Below are 21,370 nucleotides of genomic sequence, written 5' to 3' on the forward strand. Positions count from 1 at the left end.
ACCTGGACTGAATTCTGACTTTGCTTCTTCCTAGCTATGTGGCTTAGGGTTAATTATTGTCCTTTTGTTTTGGTTTCCTCATTTTAGAATGCAGAGAGTAATACCTCTGTTTCAGAAACTTACTAAAAGGATTAAATTGAGGTAAGTGTGAAGTACTTAATGTAATGTCTGGTCTATAGTAAGGGCTCAAAAAACAAAAAACAAATTTCAATATTGATGGTAAGTTTGTATCAGTTTAAAATAGGTTCCTATAACTTTAAGATGTTATATGGAATCCCCATGATAACCACAAAGAAAAAAATCTATAGAATATACACAAAGGAAATGAAAAAGGAATCAAAATGTGCCACTACAAAAAAATTAATCAAACAAAAAAATTAAAAAAATCAAATGAAAGGAAATGAAAAAGGAATCAAAATGTGCCACTACAAAAAAATTAATCAAACAAAATAAAATAAAATAAAATAAAAGGCAGGCATTAAGGGAGGAAATGAGGCATAGAAAAGTCCCCCAGAAGATGTACAGAAAACAAATCACAAAATGGCAGTACTAAACATTCCCTATCAGTGATTACCTTAAAAATAAAAGGATTAAACTTCCCAGTCAAAAGATACAGAATGAGCAGAAAAAATAGGATCTAACTATATTCTATCTACAAGAGACTCACTTTAGATCTATGGACACTCATGGGTTGAAAATGAAAGGACAAAGATACTCCATGCAAATAGTAAACAAAAGAGAGCAGGGGTGGCTATCTTAATAGCAGACAAAACAGACTTTAAGTTAAAAAAAGTGTTAAAAAGACAAAGAAAGATATTATATAATGATAAAAGGGTCAATGCACCAAGAAGATATAAAGATTATAACATACACAACAAATATTAGAGATACTAAGTATATGAAGCAAACATCAACAAAACTGAAGAGAGAAATACACAGATCTACAATCATAGTAGGAGAATCTAATACACCACTTTTAATAAAGAACAACCAGACAAAAAATAAATAAGGTAATAGAAGACTGTAGACTAACTGTAACTAAAGAAATATACAGAACACTTCACTCAGTTAATGGCAGAATACACATTTTTCTCAAGTGTGCATGGGATATTCTCCAGGATAGATCATATATTAGGCTACAACACCAGTCTTAATAACTTAAAAGACTAAAGTCATACAAAGCATATTTTTTGATCACAAGTGAATGAAATTAGAAATCAACAGAAGAAAAAATAGAAAATTCACAAATATGTAGAGATTAAACATCACACTCTTAAGCAATCAATGGCTCAAAGAGGAACTCATAAGGAAAATTAGAAAATATCTGGAGACAAGTAAAATGAAAGCATAACATACCAAAACTCATGGAATACAGTGAAAGCACTGCTAAGGAATAGTTTATAGCTATAAATGCTTACATTAATAAAGAAGAAAGATCTCAAATCAACCACCTAACTTTGAATCTTAAGGAACTAGGAAAGAAAAAAAACAAATGAACCTAAATATAGCAAAAGGAAAGAAATAATAAAGAGTAGAGCAGGGATGAGCAAAATAACAGAAAACAACATATAAAATCAATGAAAGCAAGAGTTGGTTCTTTGCAAAGATCAACAAAATCAATACTGTTAGCTAGAGGACTAAGAGAAAAGAGAAAAGATTCAAGTTATAAAATCAGAAATGAAGAGAGATGCTGCTACTGATTTTACAAAAATACAAAAAGGATTGCAGACAGAACTATGAATAATTGTATATCCACAGGTTGGATAATCTAGATGAAATGGACAAATTCCTAGAAACACACAACCTACCAAGGCTGAATCAGGAATAAATAGAAAATCTGAATAGACATAACTAGTAAGGAGATTGAATCAATAATCAAAGACTTTCCAATGAATAAAACACCAGGACCAGATGGCTTCACTGGTAAATTCTATCAAATATCTAAAAAATTAATATCTATCCTTTTCAAACTCTTCCATAAAATTGAAAAGGAAGGATTACTTCCACAATCATTCTCTAAGACCAGCATTATCTTGTTATTGAAGCCAAAGACACACAAAACTACAGATCAATATCCCTGATGAATATTGATGCAAAAATCCTCAACAGAAACTGTCAAACAGAATTCCACAGCACATTAGAAGGTTTATACACTATGAACAAGTGGGATTTATTCCTAGAATGCAAGGATGGTTCAACATTAGAAAAATCCATGTGATATACTGCATTAACAGAATTAAGGAAAAAACCTCATAGGATCTTCTCAACTGATGCTGAAAAAGAATTTGAGGGATTCATGCATTGCTCAGCAGGTTGAGTGTCTGCCTTTGGCTCAGGGTGTGATCCCAGAGTCCTGGAATCAAGTCCCACATCGGGCTCCCATAGCCCAGTTGGTATATCCTTTTCTGCCTCTCTCCCTGTCTCTCATGAATAAATAAATAAAATCTTAAAAAAAAAAAGAATTTGACAAAATTCAATACCTTTTCATAATAAAAACACTCAACAGAAATAGAAGAAATACTACTAGGAATAGAAGAAAACTACTTCCACATGAAAAAGACCATATATGAAAATCCCACAGCTAATATCATATTCAATGGTGAAAGACCACAACCTTTTTCTCTAAGATCAGAAACAAGACAAGGATGCCTGTTTTCACCATTTGTGTTCAACATAGTACTAGAAGTCCTAGCCAGAGCTCCAAGCAAGAGAAAGGAACAAAAGGCATCCAAATTGGAAAAGACAAGAAAACTTATCTCTGTTCACAGACAACATGGTCTTATATGTAGAAAACCCTAAAGCTTCCACAAAAAAACAGTTTAAATAGACTAATTCAACAAAGTTGTAGGATATAAAATCAGCATACAAAAATTAGTCACGGAGACACCTGGGTGGCTCAGCGGTTGAGCGCCTGCCTTCGGTCCAGAGCTTGATCCTGGAGTCTCGGGATCGAGTCCCATATTGGGCTCCTTGCGAGGAGCCTGCTTTTCCCTCTGCCTGTGTCTCTGCCCCTCTCTCTCTGTGTGTCTCTTATGAATAAATAAATGAAATATTTTTTAAAAATTAGTCATGTTTCTATACATTAACAATGAACAGTTTGAAAAGAAATTAAAACCAATTTCATATACAATAGCATCAAAGAGAAAATATTTATAAAAATAGAAGTAAAATTTCAGGGATCCCTGGGTGGCGCAGTGGTTTGGCGCCTGCCTTTGGCCCAGGGCGCGATCCTGGAGACCTGGGATCGAGTCCCATGTCGGGCTCCTGGTGCATGGAGCCTGCTTCTCCCTCTGCCTGTGTCTCTGCCTCTCTCTCTCTCTCTGTGACCATCATAAATAAATAAAAATTAAAAAAAAAAGAAATAAAATTTCAATATTATTTCAAAAATAATAATCTGAAACATGACAAGTGGGTGCTTTAAAATCCTCACATGACACACACTAAGTGCCTACTGCCTACTGGGATATATTGAGCATAAGAGCTAATGTTAAAAGATACTCAAGGAAATGTCTTGAATCATTTTATTTTTTATTTTTATTTTTTTACGGTAGTTGATTTTATTTGTTCAAGGCTCATATTGCAAGCATTAAACCAAGCATGGGCTTTGATTCTGTGAGCCCAGATTCACATATTTAGGAAGATAAAAGCAAACCTGTGATCCATGTATATGGATGAAAAACTAAAGGCTCACAGTTAATCACATCATGGTTTTAAATTTCTACAGCCTAGAAGCCAGAAGTCACAGATCTTTTAGGTCTTTCTGGATATCCCACAAGTTATCTGCACTTTTCTTGCGCTGGGCAACCTCATCATCCTTCAGCTTCTGATTGATCACACTGGTTAAGCCCCGAGTGTTCAGAATACACGGAAGACTCAGGAAGACTTTCGTTCTCAATACCATACATGCCCTTCACCATTGTTGACACTGGATGAATCCTGGAGAGATTTTTCAACGTGGATTCAATGAGATCAGCCACACTTAATCCAATAGCCCAGTTGGTATATCCTTTTAGCTTGATGACTTTCAACCACCATCTTGCACTTCCTTCCAATTTTCACTGTCGTTGTCTGTTCCCATTTCTGGATTCAGTTCCTGAAGAGAAACACCTGCCACATTCACTCCACTCCACACAGCCACAATTGAGTCGCCATGTTCTCCCAAAATCTATCCATGGCAGCTGCTGGGATGAATGCCAAGTTTTTCAGCCATAAGATAGCGAAATCTAGCAGAATCCAGATTACACCCACTTCCAATCACACGGTACTTGGGTAGTCTACTTAGTTTCCAGGTAACATATGTAAGAATATCCACTGGGTTGGAAACCACAATTATGATACAATCAGGACTGTACTTGACTATCTGAGGAATAATGAATTTGAAGACATTAACATTCCTTTGCATCAGATTGAGGTGGCTCTCTCCCTCCTGCTGGAGGACTCCTGCAGTCACCACCACAATCTTAGAATTGGCAGTCACAGAGTAATCTTTATCTGCCACAATTTTAGGTGTCTGTAGAAATAAGCTCCCATGCTGTAGATCCATCATTTCTCCTTTGAGTTTATCTTCTAAAACATCCACAAGGGCAAGTTCATCAGCCAGAGACTTTCCCAGAATGCTAATGGCACATGCCATACCAACTTGTCCAACACCCCACTACAGTGATCTTATTGTTTGGGATTGCAGCCTCTTCTTCTGCAACTGGTGCAATCAGTTTTTCCTTAAGAGTTGCCATTGTGCCCAGGGACCAGCAGCTGTAAGGGTCGCGCGAAGGAGACCGGGTTAGCTGCGCGCATCTCCTCTGGCGCAGGATCCGCAAGGAGAGAGCTCTTGAATCATTTTAAATATACATTTTCTAAACATAGGAAATCTTGAAAACCTTGCAAACAATGTCCTTTATCAAGGAGGCAAATATCTTTGGGCTAAGAAAAACCACCAAAAGTTTAAAAAGAGACTTTTTTTTTTTTTTAAGATTTTATTTACTTATTCATGAGAGACACAGAGAGAGACAGAGAGAGGCAGAGACATAGGCAGAGGGAGAAGCAGGCTCCATGCAGGGAGCCCGATGAGGGACTCGATCCCGATCCCGGGTCTCCAGGATTACACCCTGGACTGAAGGCAGCGCTAAACCACTGAGCCACCCAGGGGGGCTCGAGAGACTTTAACTTTTGTAAATTAATCCTTTACTTTAATTTCTAGAAGAAGTATTTTAGAAGGGAACATTAGTCACAGAGGTAGAGTTCAGGTTTCCAGCCTGTTGGAAGTAAATAGAATGAATGTAATGCCTATGGTGGTGGAGGAGCAATGGATACCCCAGGGGTAGGTTCATGGAATTTAGTAAGTATCCTTGACCACTTCCTAATCAACTCCTGCATTTCTAGAAATATCCAAAAATGCAAGACAGGTTCTCTTCCATTCATATATGGCATTTGGTACACAAAGTTAGAAATTATTGTTTTCTAATCTGGCTACAATGCTAGTCTTGTGTCTGATCTGGATTTCAAAGACTGGTTGCAGAGGACCATGTAAGCTGCCTTGATGCTGCCACATACCTTCTTGGTGTTCAGCTGCAATTCCTAAGGCTTGTTCCACATCCTGTCCTCTGGTCTATGGCTCATTTGGGCAGTGTTTCAGCTGCATGCCCAAACCATGTCTCATGCTGAAGAACAGCCATTGATTTTGCTAGAGGAAGGGGTGTAACCTTCCTTTCATTTTTTCCTCACCTCTCATGGACCCGCCTGCTCTATCTGGCTGGCATCACTGCCAGCCTGTGGTAGAGGCCTTCGTTCCTCCCACAGTGTAGGCACTCCTTTCCTTCTGGCACTTCCCCATAACATGAGGCAGTACAGCTGCACTTTATTAGTTTTCTTTAGGGAAATCTTCTGATTTTCCCAAACTCAAGAAGACCAGAAAGCTCTGAGCTACTGAGATAGGCTATGCTGAAGAAGTAAAAATATACATCTTTCTGATCTCACAGATACACCAGCAAACTCTGATGGCAGAAGTGCAATGAACAGAATCATGTAATCATGGGCCCCAGGCTAGTAACACTATTACCTCATTTATTTTTAGAAATAATACAATGGAAGTGAAAGAGAAAAAGCAAGCTAGGATACATCAAAAAAGCAAAGACAAATAAACAAGTTTATAGCAAATTTATACACATACACACAGCCTACTTCTACAGATCAGTATTTCTTGGTATCTGTGCTGAACTAATACACTGAGAGTCGTCAAAATTCAGAGCCTTTCAGGGGCTTAAGAGCATGCCTTCGGCCAAATCATATCAAGGTAAGAAAACAAAAACAAAAACAAAAACAAAAAAACCATTGAAAAATAGCTCCAAAATTAGAAAGGCAAGTCTCGGTGAAACTGAAGGATTCTATGTGTTCCCTTATTTGCCTCATGCCAAGAGGGTCACTATGATTACAACTGTCTCCACAAAAGAAGTCCCATGGGCAGGGTTCTGGTGCTGTTTCTTTAGTAAAGGAGACAAACTGGGGCTCCTGGGTGGCTCAGTCAGTTAAGCACCTGCCTTGGGTTCAGGTCATGGTCCCAGGATCCAGCCCCTCATTGGGCTCCTTGCTCACCAGGTAATTTGCTTCTCCTTCTCCCTCTATCCCTCCCCTCCAACTCATTTTCTTTCTCTGTCTCAAATAAATAAATCTTAAAAAAAAAAAGGAGACAAGTCTACACAGATTAATTTGCATTTTTGCAGGTCTTCACTACACGGATTAATTTGCATTTTTGCAGGTCTTCAGACATCCAAAGGCATACACACGTGAGACTGCTGGTTGGTGAAAGGGCAGTGTGAAGCCAGCTAGCACGGGCACTGGGTAAAAATGGGTGGGAAGGCAAACTCTCACTGGGCTTCCCATCCTTGGGTCTGTACACATTGTTGTATGTCCCTTGGCATAATGTTAAAAGCCTCTGTCCTTTCTCCTTCAAGCAGAGAATTCTGGCCAAACAAAGGTGAAGTTCTTAAGCAAGGGAGGGTGGGGAGAGAGGTGGGATGTACTTCTGAAGGAGGCAGTCAGGGGAGGAGAGGAGGCTGAGATGGATCAGTCCTGCCTCAGTCTCTACACTCCAGGGTGTTCAGGCTCAGGGCAGAGATACCCAAAAGTGCCCATGCTGGTGGACCTACAGCACAGCCCTCGCACCACAGCCCATGGGCTCTGCATTGAGGCATGGGGCCTCTGGATTCTCTGAGCCCATGGCCTGGTCTCTGTGAGAGCCAGCCTGAACCTCGGCTGCACTGGAGGGTTGCCTCAGTCCATACTCGACACTACCAGGCATACACACTTCTGGGTCATGCAAAGTGGAGTGGCAATTCAAGACAGGTCCCCCCCTGGGCTCTGGGAGGAGAGAAGAGCACACCCCAAGACAAGGTGAGGGAACTTTAGGGACAGCAGGAGGCAGAGCAGACGTCTGAAGTACACTTTTACACTAAAAGGCAGATTCCTACTTTGAAGTTCTTTAGCAAACATTTTTCCGGTGCCTCGTATATGCTGTGATCAAACAAGCACACCTCAGTTCCTGGGGTCTGGAGGGCAAAGACTCAGGACCCTTCTTTGAGAACCAGTATACACAACACTCACTGCTTTGGAAGCATGGGCCTGCCTACCTGACCTCTGCACCACCCAGTCATATCTGATCTCTAGATTGTAAAAAGTATCTTGGAACCAGTATCTGGGGCCAAAGCAACACTATTAAGAGTTGTGCTTGAAAGACACACTTGGGAGTACTTGGGGACTCCTGGAGGCTTACCAATGAGATGAGGAGTGGGAGGCTGAAGAAGCAGAAGAATGAAGCCAAACAGGATTATGGCTTTTCTTTTACAAAGACTGCTACTGTGCTTCTTCTTCTTTTTTTTTTTTTAATCTTGAAAAATAACAATTTTCCAAGGAGAGATTGGTGAAAAAGGGAATTTATAAGTGCTATAAACATCTGGGGGCAGGGTGGGGGGGAGAGTCAAGAGAATGAGTAATACCCATGAACACATCATTAATGGCTATTGAAAGATTTAACTGTTAATACTAGAATTATAAAACACACTTAAGTATCAGATATAAGAATGAGGAGTATTTAAACTAAGGGCATGATCCAGAACAAGAAAAGCAACATTTTAGGAGGCTATGCCAAGTTTTCATCCTATTACTCTGTTTTTTGGTAATGAGCAAGCAAGAAGCAGGTCGTGGTGGAACAGGTCAGCTTCATCAGTTTTCTGTTTCTAGGCACTGCTCCTCCTTTCCACTCTCTTGTCCACCATGTGCTCTCTGTGCTAGGTTCTTTTTCTCTATAGCTTCCCATCTTCACATGTGTACATGTCTCCAATCCTTCAAAGACTATTTCAAATCCTCCTGATATCACTAGCTACATAGCACATCTTCACTTAAACAAATTTTATGACATAGCACCATGGACCTAGAATTATATTTGCGTTTATGTATACATATGATAATAATAGTAAATAATTATAGCTAATACGTATTGTGTTTTACTATGTGCCATATACTATAAAAATAATCTAGATGTTTTACATACTTTCTTTTCATTAAACCTCATTATAGTTTCATGGGGTTGATAGGTCCTTTGGTATCTTAAGAAAGATAGTTAAATGACTTGTCCAAGAGATTACTGAGTTAGAAGGTGATAGATCTGGGAACCCACTAGAGTAAAAGTTCCTTGAAATAGGTGAAGGGATTAAGAGTACACTCAGTGTGATGAGCACTGAGTAATGTATGAAATTGTTAAACTACTGTATTGTACACCTGAGAAAATATAACACTGTATGTTAATTATACTGGAATAAAAAAAATCTAAAAAGAGCTCTGTAAATCAATAGAAGAAAATTAACTGAAAAGTATAGTAAGTTTTAAAAAGCTTCCTGAAGAAAATGCAAATTAAAGTCACCATGAGATACCATTACTCACTTATTAAAATAGCCAAAATAGAAAAAAAAAACAGGCAATACCAAGAACATGAATAGCTGGAACTTTCATACATTGCTGCTGGGAGTGTAAAATGCTATAGCAATTTCAGAAAACTGTTTCTCATAAAATTAGAAAGACACCAGATTACCCAGCAATCCTGCTCCTATGTATTTATACCTCTGAGAAATAAAGCCACATAGCTACCCATAAAAAACTTATATGCAAATATTTAGAGTGGCTTTATTCATAATTGCCCAACTTAGAAACAACCCAGATGTCCATCAGTTAGTGAATGGATAAACACATTAAGGTATATCCAACAGGGCAGCCCTAGTGGCGCAGCGGTTTAGCGCTGCCTGCAGCCCGGGGCATGATCCCGGAGACCCTGGATCGAGTCCCACGTCAGGCTCTCCGCATGGAGCCTGCTTCTCCCTCTGCCTGTGTCTCTGCTACTCTCTCTCTCTCTCTGCATCTCTATGAATAAATAAATAAAATCTTAAAAAAAAAAGGTATATCCAACAAATGGAATACTATCTAGAACAAAAAAGAACAAACTTCTACTACATGCAATGGCATGGATGACTCTCAAATGCAGTAGTATGCTGGGTGAAGGTAGCCAGACTCAGTAGACTACATACTATATGACTCTATTTGTAGAACATTCTGGAAAAGGCAAAGCTGCTGGGAATACAAATGGCCAACAGTTTCAGGAAAAAAGCTCAACATCACTTGGCATCAGGGAAATACAAATCAAAACCACCTCTGGTCAGAATGGCTAAAATTAAAAAGTCAGGAAATGACAGATGTTGGCGAGGATGCAGAGAAAGGAGAACCCTTTTTATTGTTGGTGGAAATGCAAACAGTGCAGCCACTCTGGAAAACAGTATGGAGGTTCCTCAAAAAGTTAAAAATAGAACTGCCCTAAGACCCAGCAATTGTACTACTGGGTATTATACAAAGGATACAAAAATGCTGATTTGAAGGGGCACCTGAACCCTAATGTTTATAGCAGCACTATCTGCAATAGTCAAACTGTGTAAAGAGTCCAGACGTCCATTGACAGATGAATGGATAAAGATGTGATACATATATACATATTCCATATACATACAGAATGCTACTTAGCCATCAAAAAAAAATGAAACTAGAGGGTATTATGCTAAGCAAAATAAGTCAACCAGAGAACTAGGTAAGTTTTATTGCATGTAAATTATACCTCAACTAACCTAATATTAAAAAAAAAGTTCTGGGACAATAGGATCATGGATGGCAAGCCTGATTTAGCCAAGTTTCTCTACTATTTCTGACCAAATGTATTACTCAAGCTAACTAGTGAACAAAAGAACAAGCTGATTTGAATTTTCCTATCATTCCATTTTCCTGCTGATCCTTGGCAGATGAATTAATGAGGAAAAACCCGACAAAAGATGACCAAGTAGGAGAAGAAGCCAAAAGCAGGGATAGTCTACAAACATTGAAGAGCCTCAAGTTAATCAGGTACCAACCTCAGCAAGTCTCTTGATCTCCTGTTCAAAGATCTCAGCTTTACTAGGAGTTGAGGCTGCCTTCTCATTGTCATCATCTGATGGAAAACACTCCCATATGCTTTAAAAAAAATCAAAAATAAATGTCAAAACTTGAAATGCTTGAGACAGTGAATATAATAAAATAAACTGCTCTCTATAATACAACAAAGATTTTGGTTAAAAATAATAATTGTATGAAAAGCAGGGGTACCTCACATACCCTAAATGAGCTGAGAAAAAAATAAAGCATGGCATTAAAGCCTACCGACCCCCCCTAAGCATACCTGACTGGCCCCTCGAGCTGCTGCTAAATCAGATGCTTTGACAGCATTGCTGCCAGATTATTAAGGGAAAAGCAGTTTAAAAAGCATGCCTAAAAAAAAAAAAAGCATGACTGACTCCAGGTATAACCAATTGCTTCCCAGGTCCCAAACCCTTTCCTGTTCCAAGAAGGTGGTACTGGCATTGCTAGGGCAGCAGCATGCTATGTGTTCTACATCTGTCAGGAGCTGAGCTCATGGATCCATGAGTCAAGGAATATATCTGTCTTACTCTCCATTTCCCCATTATCTATCTAGCACAGTGCCTGGTCAATGAATATATTAAAAGATGCTCAATATTTGTAAAGGAACTCAGAGTGTATTTCACAATTTGAAATGTCTAGCAATAGGCAACCTGGGAATTAGACTATTTCATTATTTCTGTGGCGGTCACAAGTATCAGTTCAGTGTTCAAGAAGGCATTAATGAACAGACCCCATGCTTTCTGATTTCCTACATTAGAGTCTCATGTGTGCTGCCAAGAAAATAAGCACTTAGTAAAAATGATTAGGATTTTACTATCAAATGACTTATTTTTAAAAATGTGAATTCAAGTGAAGAATGTTACGCTTATTAGCATATAGCTCTCTTTGCTGGTGCTTATTCTGTTTACTTTTTTTTTTTATTTTTTTATTTTTATTTTTTTTATTTATGACAGTCACAGAGAGAGAGAGAGAGAGAGAGGCAGAGACACAGGCAGAGGGAGAAGCAGGCTCCATGCACCGGGAGCCCGATGTGGGATTCGATCCCGGGCCTCCAGGATCGCGCCCTGGGCCAAAGGCAGGCGCCAAACCGCTGCGCCACCCAGTGATCCCTTCTGTTTACTTTTTAAGGAAAGGAGAGAAAGCAATGCCTAAGAGCCATACCTCTTCTGGATACCGAAGGGTCCACTTCAACACCTTTTTCATAAGGGGTGCCACCATTCAAGAATAGTTCATATGTTCTACAAAAGAATAGGAAAAACCATGTGTTTCCATTTTGAAACACTGAAATCAGGAGTGAAATATTTTTTAGCACAGATACATTTCCAGACATTTTATTTGTCTCATTGCTAAATGAGAATGAAAGTTGTTGATTCTTCTGTGAGATATTATCTCAGTAAATAAAGTTTCCTTCTTAACTTTGAACTGTAGAAAATACATTGTTCCCCATTAAAATGGAAAAATTAATTGACGCCATCAAAGTGTTTTGACTTTAATGATTTACATTAATGAACACATTAATGATGTATTTTTAAATGTATTTTTCAAATGTTTATACAGAGTAGAAATGATAAGTAAAAAATGAAACAGGGAGCCTGGGTGGCTCAGTTAAGTATCTGCCTTCAGCTTGGGTCATGATCTTGGGGTCCCAGGACTGGGCTCTGAGTTGAGTCAGGCTCCTTGCTCAGGAGGAAGAGTCTGCTTCTCCATTTCCCTCTGCCTCTCCCCTTTGCCCCCTCGCATGCACGAGCTCTCTCTCTCTCTCTCTCTCTCTCTCTCAAATAAAATCTTAAAAAAAACAAAAACAAAAACAAAACATCCCTCCCCATCCCATCCCTTCTAGTCTGGAAAGGCCCTACCTTCTTCTTTGCAAATGCAAACAAATATATATATACATAGTAAATCTCAAAACTGACACATTTTCTTTTAAAGTTGCATATTGCCTAAATGTAGAAAGTAGAAGATAAAAGCCCTCTTTAATCCCGCTGCATTAACTCCCTAGTTCTGCTCCTCAGAGGCAACCTCCGGGAACATTTTACATGAACCTGCCCATATATGCACACAAATACAAATTTTATGAACAAAAGTGGAGCCACAGTACACATACTATCCTGCGACTTGCTTTTTTCCATATAATAATATACATTGGAAATGTTTCTATATCAATACATAGGCTTCTACCTCATTTAGAAAAATAGCTATGACTTTACTTTTGGAAAGATGGAGAAGATCCCCTTTTCTCTCCCACTAGGGACAGCTGAAAACCCTAGACATTCTTAAAAACAAAACAAAACAAATTTAAATCACAAGTAGCCTGGACTATTACATTCTCAGAGGGTGTGCCCCTTCCCCTATCACTGGGCTGATGTTAGAGGAGGACAAGTGGAGTCCGGACTTTGACCTCTGCCCTGTGGTAGAGAAGCCATACCCACCCCTGGAGTGTAAGCAGAAGTCACAGATGGCAGGGAGCATTATCTGAATTAATCCTCAGAATAACCCTTTGGGGTAGGAACTGTTATATTCTCCCATTTTAAGATAGAGGAAATTGGGGCTTGTATAGGCAAAGAACCTGGAACTTGGCTTAATTACACAGACAGAGCCAGGACTAGAGTCCTGAATTGTAGAATTCCAAACCCTGGATCATAATCACCATCCTGATGCCTGCCCAACAGTATCTCTTCAGTTAATTTCTTGTTTATATCTTAGATTTTTGTGTGTGCACCCATTTAAAAGTCTGAATTGTCTTTTTCTTATTTCTGAAAGCCCATTTTATATCAGGGATAATAATCTGACTATGATGTTTATATTGCAAATATTTGGTACCCATCTGCTTTTTGGTCTTCAGTTTTAAATTCATTTACAGTAACTGCCATTAGGATTTTGGCGTGTCCCCTATAGGAGAAAAGTAGAGTCACAGAGGACCTGGGGATCCTGGACTTAGCTTTCCGACTCTTTGGAGAGAATCAGGTTCCGTTTTAGCACTGTGAAATGTGCTAATACCATAGAAAGTTACTGAAAAATATTCTCAGCAGAGGTAAACTCTTTTTCTTTCTTTCTTTTCCTTTCCTTTCCTTCCCTTCCCTTCCCTTCCCTTCCCTTCCCTTCTCTTCTCTTCCCTTTCCTTTCCGAGAAAGAAACAGAGACAGAGAGAGAGAGAGAGAACAGGAGTGGGGAAAGAGCAGAGGGAGAGGGAGAGAGAGAATCTCACTGAGCACAGAGCCCAAGGCAGGCCTCCATCTAAGCTGGAACCAAGAATTGGATGCTCAACTAACTGAGCCATCCAGGTGCCCCTGAGGAAACATTTTTAAAAATAACTGTTCTATATGTGGCATTTCTTCCTCTCTAAGATGACCCTGTACATGCTGTTTTCATATACCACCTCAAAGAACATTAAAATCAACATTGAAAGCCCTCTTCCCCCAAGTTTTTGAAATGCTAACAGAATACACACTCTGCAAACCTGAGATATCCAGATTCTAAATAATGAATTTCTACAAAATTATTCATTTGGAAGGAATATATACACAACTTACTTTGCTGGAATAGGAATTCCACTGGCATCAAAAAGTTTAAGAAACACCCAGCCACAACTTAATTCTCCTCTTTCACCAGTTGACTAGGAAATAAATGGGCATACAAAACTTAATGTCTGAATCAGCCAAATTTAAAAGCACATACCTGGTCCTTTAAAGGGAACAAAATTAGCATTCGCTTTTAGAACTAAAAAATTCTTCACAAGAAAATAAAGTGAAACACAGTCGGTCCCATTTTCCTGGCATGCCAGATGGCTAAGGAAGTATGTAAAGTGAAAATCCTTTCTTGTTAAATTACTTTTGAAAACCCCTTAAATCTGATGATGTCACAACTGTTGCTATTGTTTCAATGATATAAATATTTTGTGAAATGATCTAAACCACATAAGTACTACATGCGATTTATGCAGCTTTGTCTCAGTGAGAGATGCAATGCACGAATTAAATAATTTTTAATTTTTTAATCATGGGTCAGACTTTACCTCTACTCATCAACTGCTAAAGGCCCTGGGGACTTGCTTGGGGCTCTGCTTCCTTCTCCGGTCCCACAACACAAATGGATGCATCTGACTTGAAGAAATGAAAGTGGCAGCCCAGGTGGCTCAGCGATTTAGCGCTGCCTTCCATCCAGGTTGTGATCCTGGAGACCCAGGATCAAGTCCCACGTCAGACTCCCTGCATGGAGCCTGCTTCTCCCTCTGCCTGTGTCTCTGCCTTTCTCTCACTCTGTGTCTCTCATGAATAAATAAATAAAATCTTTGAAAAAAAAAAAAAGGATGATGTAATACTATTAACAGCAGTTGGTTCTCTGAGTCACCTTGAGGCCAAGTATATATACTACACCTACCAAGATATTATTAGATTGTAGGGACATTTAAATTACTCTCACGTCAAATAGGTAAAGATGACTAAGAGCACATTTATCATGACGAGCACTCAGCAATGTACAGCACTGCTGAATCACTATATTGTACACCTGAAACTAATATAACACTGCATGTTAATTATACTGGAATTGAAAGAAAAGACTGAATAAAATAAAAATAAATAAATTACTACACAGACCCACACCCACTGGTTTAATTGTTTATATGACATGAGTTAATCCAAGTTTCTGGAGCTCCCTTTATAAAAAATTATCACTCGACAAGTCACCTAATTAGAACCATCAGGCACAAGCTTAAGTATACCCTGACCCTGTAGGACAGAGCTAAAACACTGCTGGAATGCCACTGAACATCTTTTATCACTTTCTACAAACTCTCATCCTTTTCAAGTCTTCATTCTTTAAATGCATTGGAGTTCATTCAAGCTATAAACATAAACAAATATACTTTTATTATAAATGCTATTGACAAAGCAGCACTATATATAAATTAGAACCATTCCCATTCCTCAAGAGATTAAAATTCTATTATATATGAAAACCTCAATTATTTTACTTGTAAATACAGACTTTTTTTTTAAACTTCTCTTAACTGATATGTTAGAAGGTTTTCTCTTTCAACTGACATACATTGCGAATATAAGAAATTCCAAGTTCAAATAATATTCCAAGATCTGGGGATGAAGAATTGGATCTGATAAAACAATCACCATCAAGCAAGCAGGGCAAGATGCCAGTAACCTGAAATAAATAAACAATAAAGAAAACTAAGTTACTAATACAAATGGGAGGGAGGTTTCAGCTCTACTCATCTGTACATAGTTTATACTTTTCCATTGTAATAATAATCTTTTAAAGGAAACAGAAAGCAGATGGATTGGACCCATCTACACCAATGATTTCAAGTTAAAAAATTTAAGTTTTGTTTTGAGGGAAATACCTTTGCCTTCACTTATTCTTCCGTTAAAGTAATGTGAAAATAATAGTGTACCTAGGTCCTCAGAGGTTTTATAAAAATAGTTTGCATATAAAACAAGGTATTTATATTAACCATTGTTTTTTGTAAATAGAGCTAAAATTGAAGACTTTATACACACATTTGCTCAACTTTCCTGAGGCGTGCCTTGTAAATTTTCCTTTCCTTTCTCTTTTGCTCATTTCTTTTCCTTTCTCTGGATAACCACACCCCTCTGCCTTGACTATAAAATCCTCCCCAACCCTCCAAGTCTAGTTTCTCTTCTACAAAACCTTCCCTGAGCTTAAGGGCCATAATTTTTTTTTATTTTTTTATTTTTATTGGTGTTCAATTTACTAACATACAGAATAACACCCAGTGCCCGTCACCCATTCACTCCCACCCCCCGCCCTCCTCCCCTTCTACCACCCCTAGTTCGTTTCCCAGAGTTAGCAGTCTTTACGTTCTGTCTCCCTTTCTGATATTTCCCACACATTTCTTCTCCCTTCCCTTATTTTCCCTTTCACTATTATTTATATTCCCCAAATGAATGAGAACATATAATGTTTGTCCTTCTCCGACTGACTTACTTCACTCAGCATAATACCCTCCAGTTCCATCCACGTTGAAGCAAATGGTGGGTATTTGTCATTTCTAATAGCTGAGTAATATTCCATTGTATACATAAACCACATCTTCTTTATCCATTCATCTTTCGTTGGACACCGAGGCTCCTTCCACAGTTTGGCTATCGTGGCCATTGCTGCTAGAAACATCGGGGTGCAGGTGTCCCGGCGTTTCATTGCATTTGTATCTTTGGGGTAAATCCCCAACAGTGCAATTGCTGGGTCGTAGGGCAGGTATATTTTTAACTGTTTGAGGAACCTCCACACAGTTTTCCAGAGTGGCTGCACCAGTTCACATTCCCACCAACAGTGTAAGAGGGTTCCCTTTTCTCCGCATCCTCTCCAACATTTGTTGTTTCCTGCCTTGTTAATTTTCCCCATTCTCACTGGTGTGAGGTGGTATCTCATTGTAGTTTTGATTTGTATTTCTTAAGGGCCATAATTAATTTCACCTTCCTCTGTGCTTCCACAGTACTTGGGAGTTCCTCAACCATTACATTCTGCCCTGGCGGTGGATATCAACAGGACCCCCACACCAACAGGGCTATTCTAAGGACTAAATTAGATAATGCCCAGGAGAGGACCTACCACCATGCCTGGCACATGGACAGAGCTCCATAAACACAGGCTATTGTTATTATACCTGTCTATGTTTCTTCTCTACCAACATGTAAGTTCCCATAGTGCCTAGGAAGAATTTCACTCCTAACAGATGCTTAATTTCAGTCAACAAAGGAATAATTTCTTATTTATTCTTCCAGTTTGTCTTCATATCCAGAAAAATTAGAAAGTTCGACCCTAAATGCTTCATGTACATAGAAATGCAACATCAGAACTGTGAAATGTTGTGCCAAAATACAAGCAGTAGGGCATTTAAAAGATCAAACTGGACTCTCAGATGTGCTAAAGCCAAGCATGGGTACACGCAGCACGCAAGCTAGGTGGCTGGGTCTCCTCAATGCCCTGTGTCCTCTTCTCAAACCCCTATTGCTTGAAGATCTTCAGATGCAGTAAGAGAAAGGTTAATGGAGGATTTTTAGGGGGCAGTGCCCCAAAGGAATTAGTTATGAGAAGTCAATACTAGAATAATGAAATTTATGAGGCAGGAAGAAAGTAAAGTAAAATAAATATAGACAATATTATAACAAGAACATCAAGATATAAAATCTTCATGTTCACTAACATCTATGTCATAGGGACTCAGTGGTTTGAACCCACCTAACCTCATTCCAGTCTTTTTTTGTTCCAGGCTTGACAGTGCCTGGGTGTAAAGTACCAGCCCCGGGCGTCACCCTTGATTTCATCTGAAGAAAGCACAGCTCTCATTAGCACAGTTGATTTCATTTGTGAAAAACACTTCCTAAATTTATCTTTTTGTTTTCATTTTCATCAGAGGGCATTTCCTAGAATTGAACCCCAAAATCCACTGAATAAGATGATTCATAAGAATTGTAACTCTGATGAGTCAGAAACAAAAGTAATTTTTATCAAAGTCCTCAAAGAACATTAAATCATTATATGATTAAACATTAAAGATTCAAATCCGGCCCCATATATCTTGTGCTTAACATAAATATGTTATTTGAGAGATACACATAGACAGCTTTGCTTCAGAAATTAAATTGCATAACACTTAACAGGTAAAAGATGTTCATGTTTCATTCCATTCACCTTAGCAGATTCCTTACCTGGGGAGAAAAGGTCCATGTTTTGGGCTTTTTAGATTGCCATGTGGCTCTGACTGTATGAATGTTGCTCAGAACCTGAAATGAGATTTTCTTATATGAGATCATACTGTAGAGAGCTCTCTAAAAACATCACCACTTCTAGGGGTTCCTAGGTGGCTCAGTCGCCTAAGCATCCGACTCTTGATTTGGGCTCAGGTCATGATCTCAGGGAATCAAGGCCTGGGCTTCATGTTTAGTGTGTGTGTGTGTGTGTGTGGTGGTGGTAGTCTGCTTGGGGATTTCTCTCCATCTCTTTCTGCCCCTCCCCCTGCTCCCCCTCTCTAAAATAAATAAAAACTTAAAAAATTATTTTTTGTTTTTTAAAGATTTTATTTATTCATGAGAGACACAGAGAGACAGAGACAGAGACAGAGATACAGGCAGAGGGAGAAGTAGGCTCCTCACAGGGAGCCCGATGTGGGACTTGATCCCGGATACTGGGATCAGGCCCTGAGCCGAAGGCAGATGCTCAACTGCTGAGCCACCCAGGTGGCCCAGTATCTTTTTTACGATTTTATTTTAAATAAAATCTCCATGAGAGACACAGAGAAAGAGGCAGAGACACAGGCAGAGGGAAAAACAGGCTTCCTGTTGGGGAGCCCAATGCGGGACTCGATCCCAAGACCCCGGGATCATGACCTGAGCTGAAGGCAGATGCTCAACCACTGAGCTACCCAGGTATCCCACATGTTAGTTAGTATCTTTGCTGTGTTAAGGAGGAAGACAAATACAGGATAATTTTAGATTTATGAGAATAATTTATAGCTAAATAGGTATGTTAAAAATTGAAAAGTAACCACTTAAATAACGGAAATATAATCTATAGATTTCAAACCAAAAGTAGAAAAAAACAGAACACAGACAACAATATTTCAACAGATGACAGAAACAGAAAAAAGCAAAAAGATGATAAACAGAAAAGACACCAACACCAATAAAAAAAGTAAGTCCAAATATACGGGTATTATAATAAATGAGGCTCATCTAATATTATTTACTCAATCCAGATATGGACAACACAAAGAAAGTTATAAGCCTATTTTATTTATGAATACTAATGCAAAAATCCCAAATAAATATTAGTGAACCTAATTCAGCAATGGTTTTCTTTTTAAACAAAATAAAAAGTTTATAATCAAGAAGAGTTTATCCCAGGATGTCTCAATATCAGAAAATCTATTATTGTGGTACACTACATTAACAAATTAAAGGAAAAAAATCAAATGATCATCTCAATAGATGCAGAAAATGATTTGCTAAAATTCAACATTCACTTGTAAATATGAAAACCTGGAGCAGAAGAGAATTAACCTAAGAAAGGGTACCTATCAACAACTTGTAACAAATATCCTATTGGTGAATTTTCAGATGTATTTACATGTAAATCAAGAAGACTACAAGGCAGTCCCTCTGGTAGTCCCTGGCCAAAACAGTAAGATAGCAAAAGGATATGAAATAAAAATGGGAGAGACAAAACTGTCTTTATTTGCAGGCAATACAAATGTACACATAAAAAGTCTGAGACTCTATAAAAAGTAACACTATATTTTATTTTTTTTATTTTTATTTTTATTTTTTTAACACTATATTTTAAAGGTACTAGATATGATAAGCAATTTCAGTAAATTTTAGGGATACATGACCAACTTCCAGATGACAATAGCTTTCTATGCATCAATCATAACCAATTAGAAAATATAAGAGGAAAAATATTCCAATTCATTATAGCTACCCAAACTAGCTAATTTTCAGGAAATAATAAGGCAGAAGGAAGGTAAATGGAGAAACAACATTTAATGATAATATAAAGAAGTGAACAGAGAAATCTTCCAGAACTGTACTATCCAATACAGTAACCACTAAGACACATGTAGCTATTTAAATTTAACTTTAAATCACTTAATTAAATTTAAAATTTGGGGGTACTTGAGTGGCTCAGTCAGTTAAGCGTCTGCCTTCAGCTCAGGTCATGACTGAGCTTAACCAACTGAGCCACACCCAGGCCCCCAGTAGACTATTTTTAAAGAGAAGTCTTGGGGCACCTGGGTGGCTCAGTGGTTGAGTGTCTGCCTTGAGCTCAGGTCATGATCTCAGGGTCCTGGGATCAAGTCCTGCATCGGGCTCCTCCCAGGGAGCCTGCTTCTCCCTCTGCCTGTGTCTCTGCCTCTCTCTGTGTGTCTCTCATGAATAAATAAATAAAATATTTAAAAAGAGAGAAAGAGAAGTCTTAAGGTTACAAAAAATTTGAGCGCAAAGCAATTATTTTTTATCTTAAAAGTCAAAGTACCTATCACAAACTGGGGAGCTTCAATAGAACTAGGTGATAAGGCCATGGGTGTCTGTTATGTCATGCTTTGCACATTGCTTTGTACTTGAAATAGTTCATATTTTAATATTGCTAATTCCAATAAAAAGAAGATGGGAGTATAAAACAGATGTAAAAGGAAACAAGTAAACAAATTGAAAAATTATAATGGTCTAATTATATAAGAAAGATTTGAAATGTAAGATTTAGGCTTGCCCTCTATTTTCTTTTATTATTGGCAAAACAGATGGGTAATTAGTTGGTGTATTATTTCTTAATGAGTACTTAAGGGTTTTTGATGTATTTTTTAAAAGGGTGAAATATATAATGGTGGTAGTTCTGAAATGTGTCAAACATATCAGACAAGTTAAAAGAAACATACAGTGAACTCCCATATACACATCACCTAGATTCTACCATTAACATTTTACTATACTTGCTTTATCACATCTATCATCTATCTATCTATCCCTTGATTCATCTTACTTTTTTATTTTACTTTTTTTTTAAGTAGGCTGGAGCCCAATGTAGGTGGCACCTACCTTCCATTGACAGGATGGTGTCAGAGGCCTGCTAAAATGGAAGTTAAAATAAGATCCAGAAATTCTTAACACCCGAAATGTCTAAGATACAATAAAAAACCACTCATCATACTATAAATCAGGAAAATCTCAAATTGAATGAGAAGACAATGAACAGACACTAACACTGAGATGACACAAATGTTGGAATTACCTGACAAGCATTTTATTTATTTTTATTTTTATTTTTTAATTTTTTAATGGTACCTGACAAGCATTTTATTTATTTTTTCTTTTTTTTAATTTATTTTTTATTGGTGTTCAATTTACTAACATAC

The 21,370-nt window shown here is 38.2% G+C and overlaps 1 protein-coding gene and 1 pseudogene across 1 annotated transcript in view; both read right to left on the reverse strand.

The window, feature by feature from the left end:
- The window catches only part of NPHP1 (nephrocystin 1), a 59,906-nt gene that overhangs the window by 9,861 nt on the left and 28,675 nt on the right, over nucleotides 1–21,370 (reverse strand). The window contains 5 exon segments of the mRNA NM_001195841.1: nucleotides 10,437–10,536; nucleotides 11,644–11,720; nucleotides 14,013–14,095; nucleotides 15,529–15,639; nucleotides 18,168–18,242. Coding sequence (NP_001182770.1) covers nucleotides 10,437–10,536; nucleotides 11,644–11,720; nucleotides 14,013–14,095; nucleotides 15,529–15,639; nucleotides 18,168–18,242 — 446 coding nt within the window.
- LOC106559896 lies at nucleotides 3,703–4,733 on the reverse strand (annotated as a pseudogene).

This window comes from Canis lupus, chromosome 17, assembly GCF_011100685.1.
Source record: "Canis lupus familiaris isolate Mischka breed German Shepherd chromosome 17, alternate assembly UU_Cfam_GSD_1.0, whole genome shotgun sequence".
In the NCBI taxonomy this organism is placed as follows: Eukaryota; Metazoa; Chordata; class Mammalia; order Carnivora; family Canidae; genus Canis; species Canis lupus.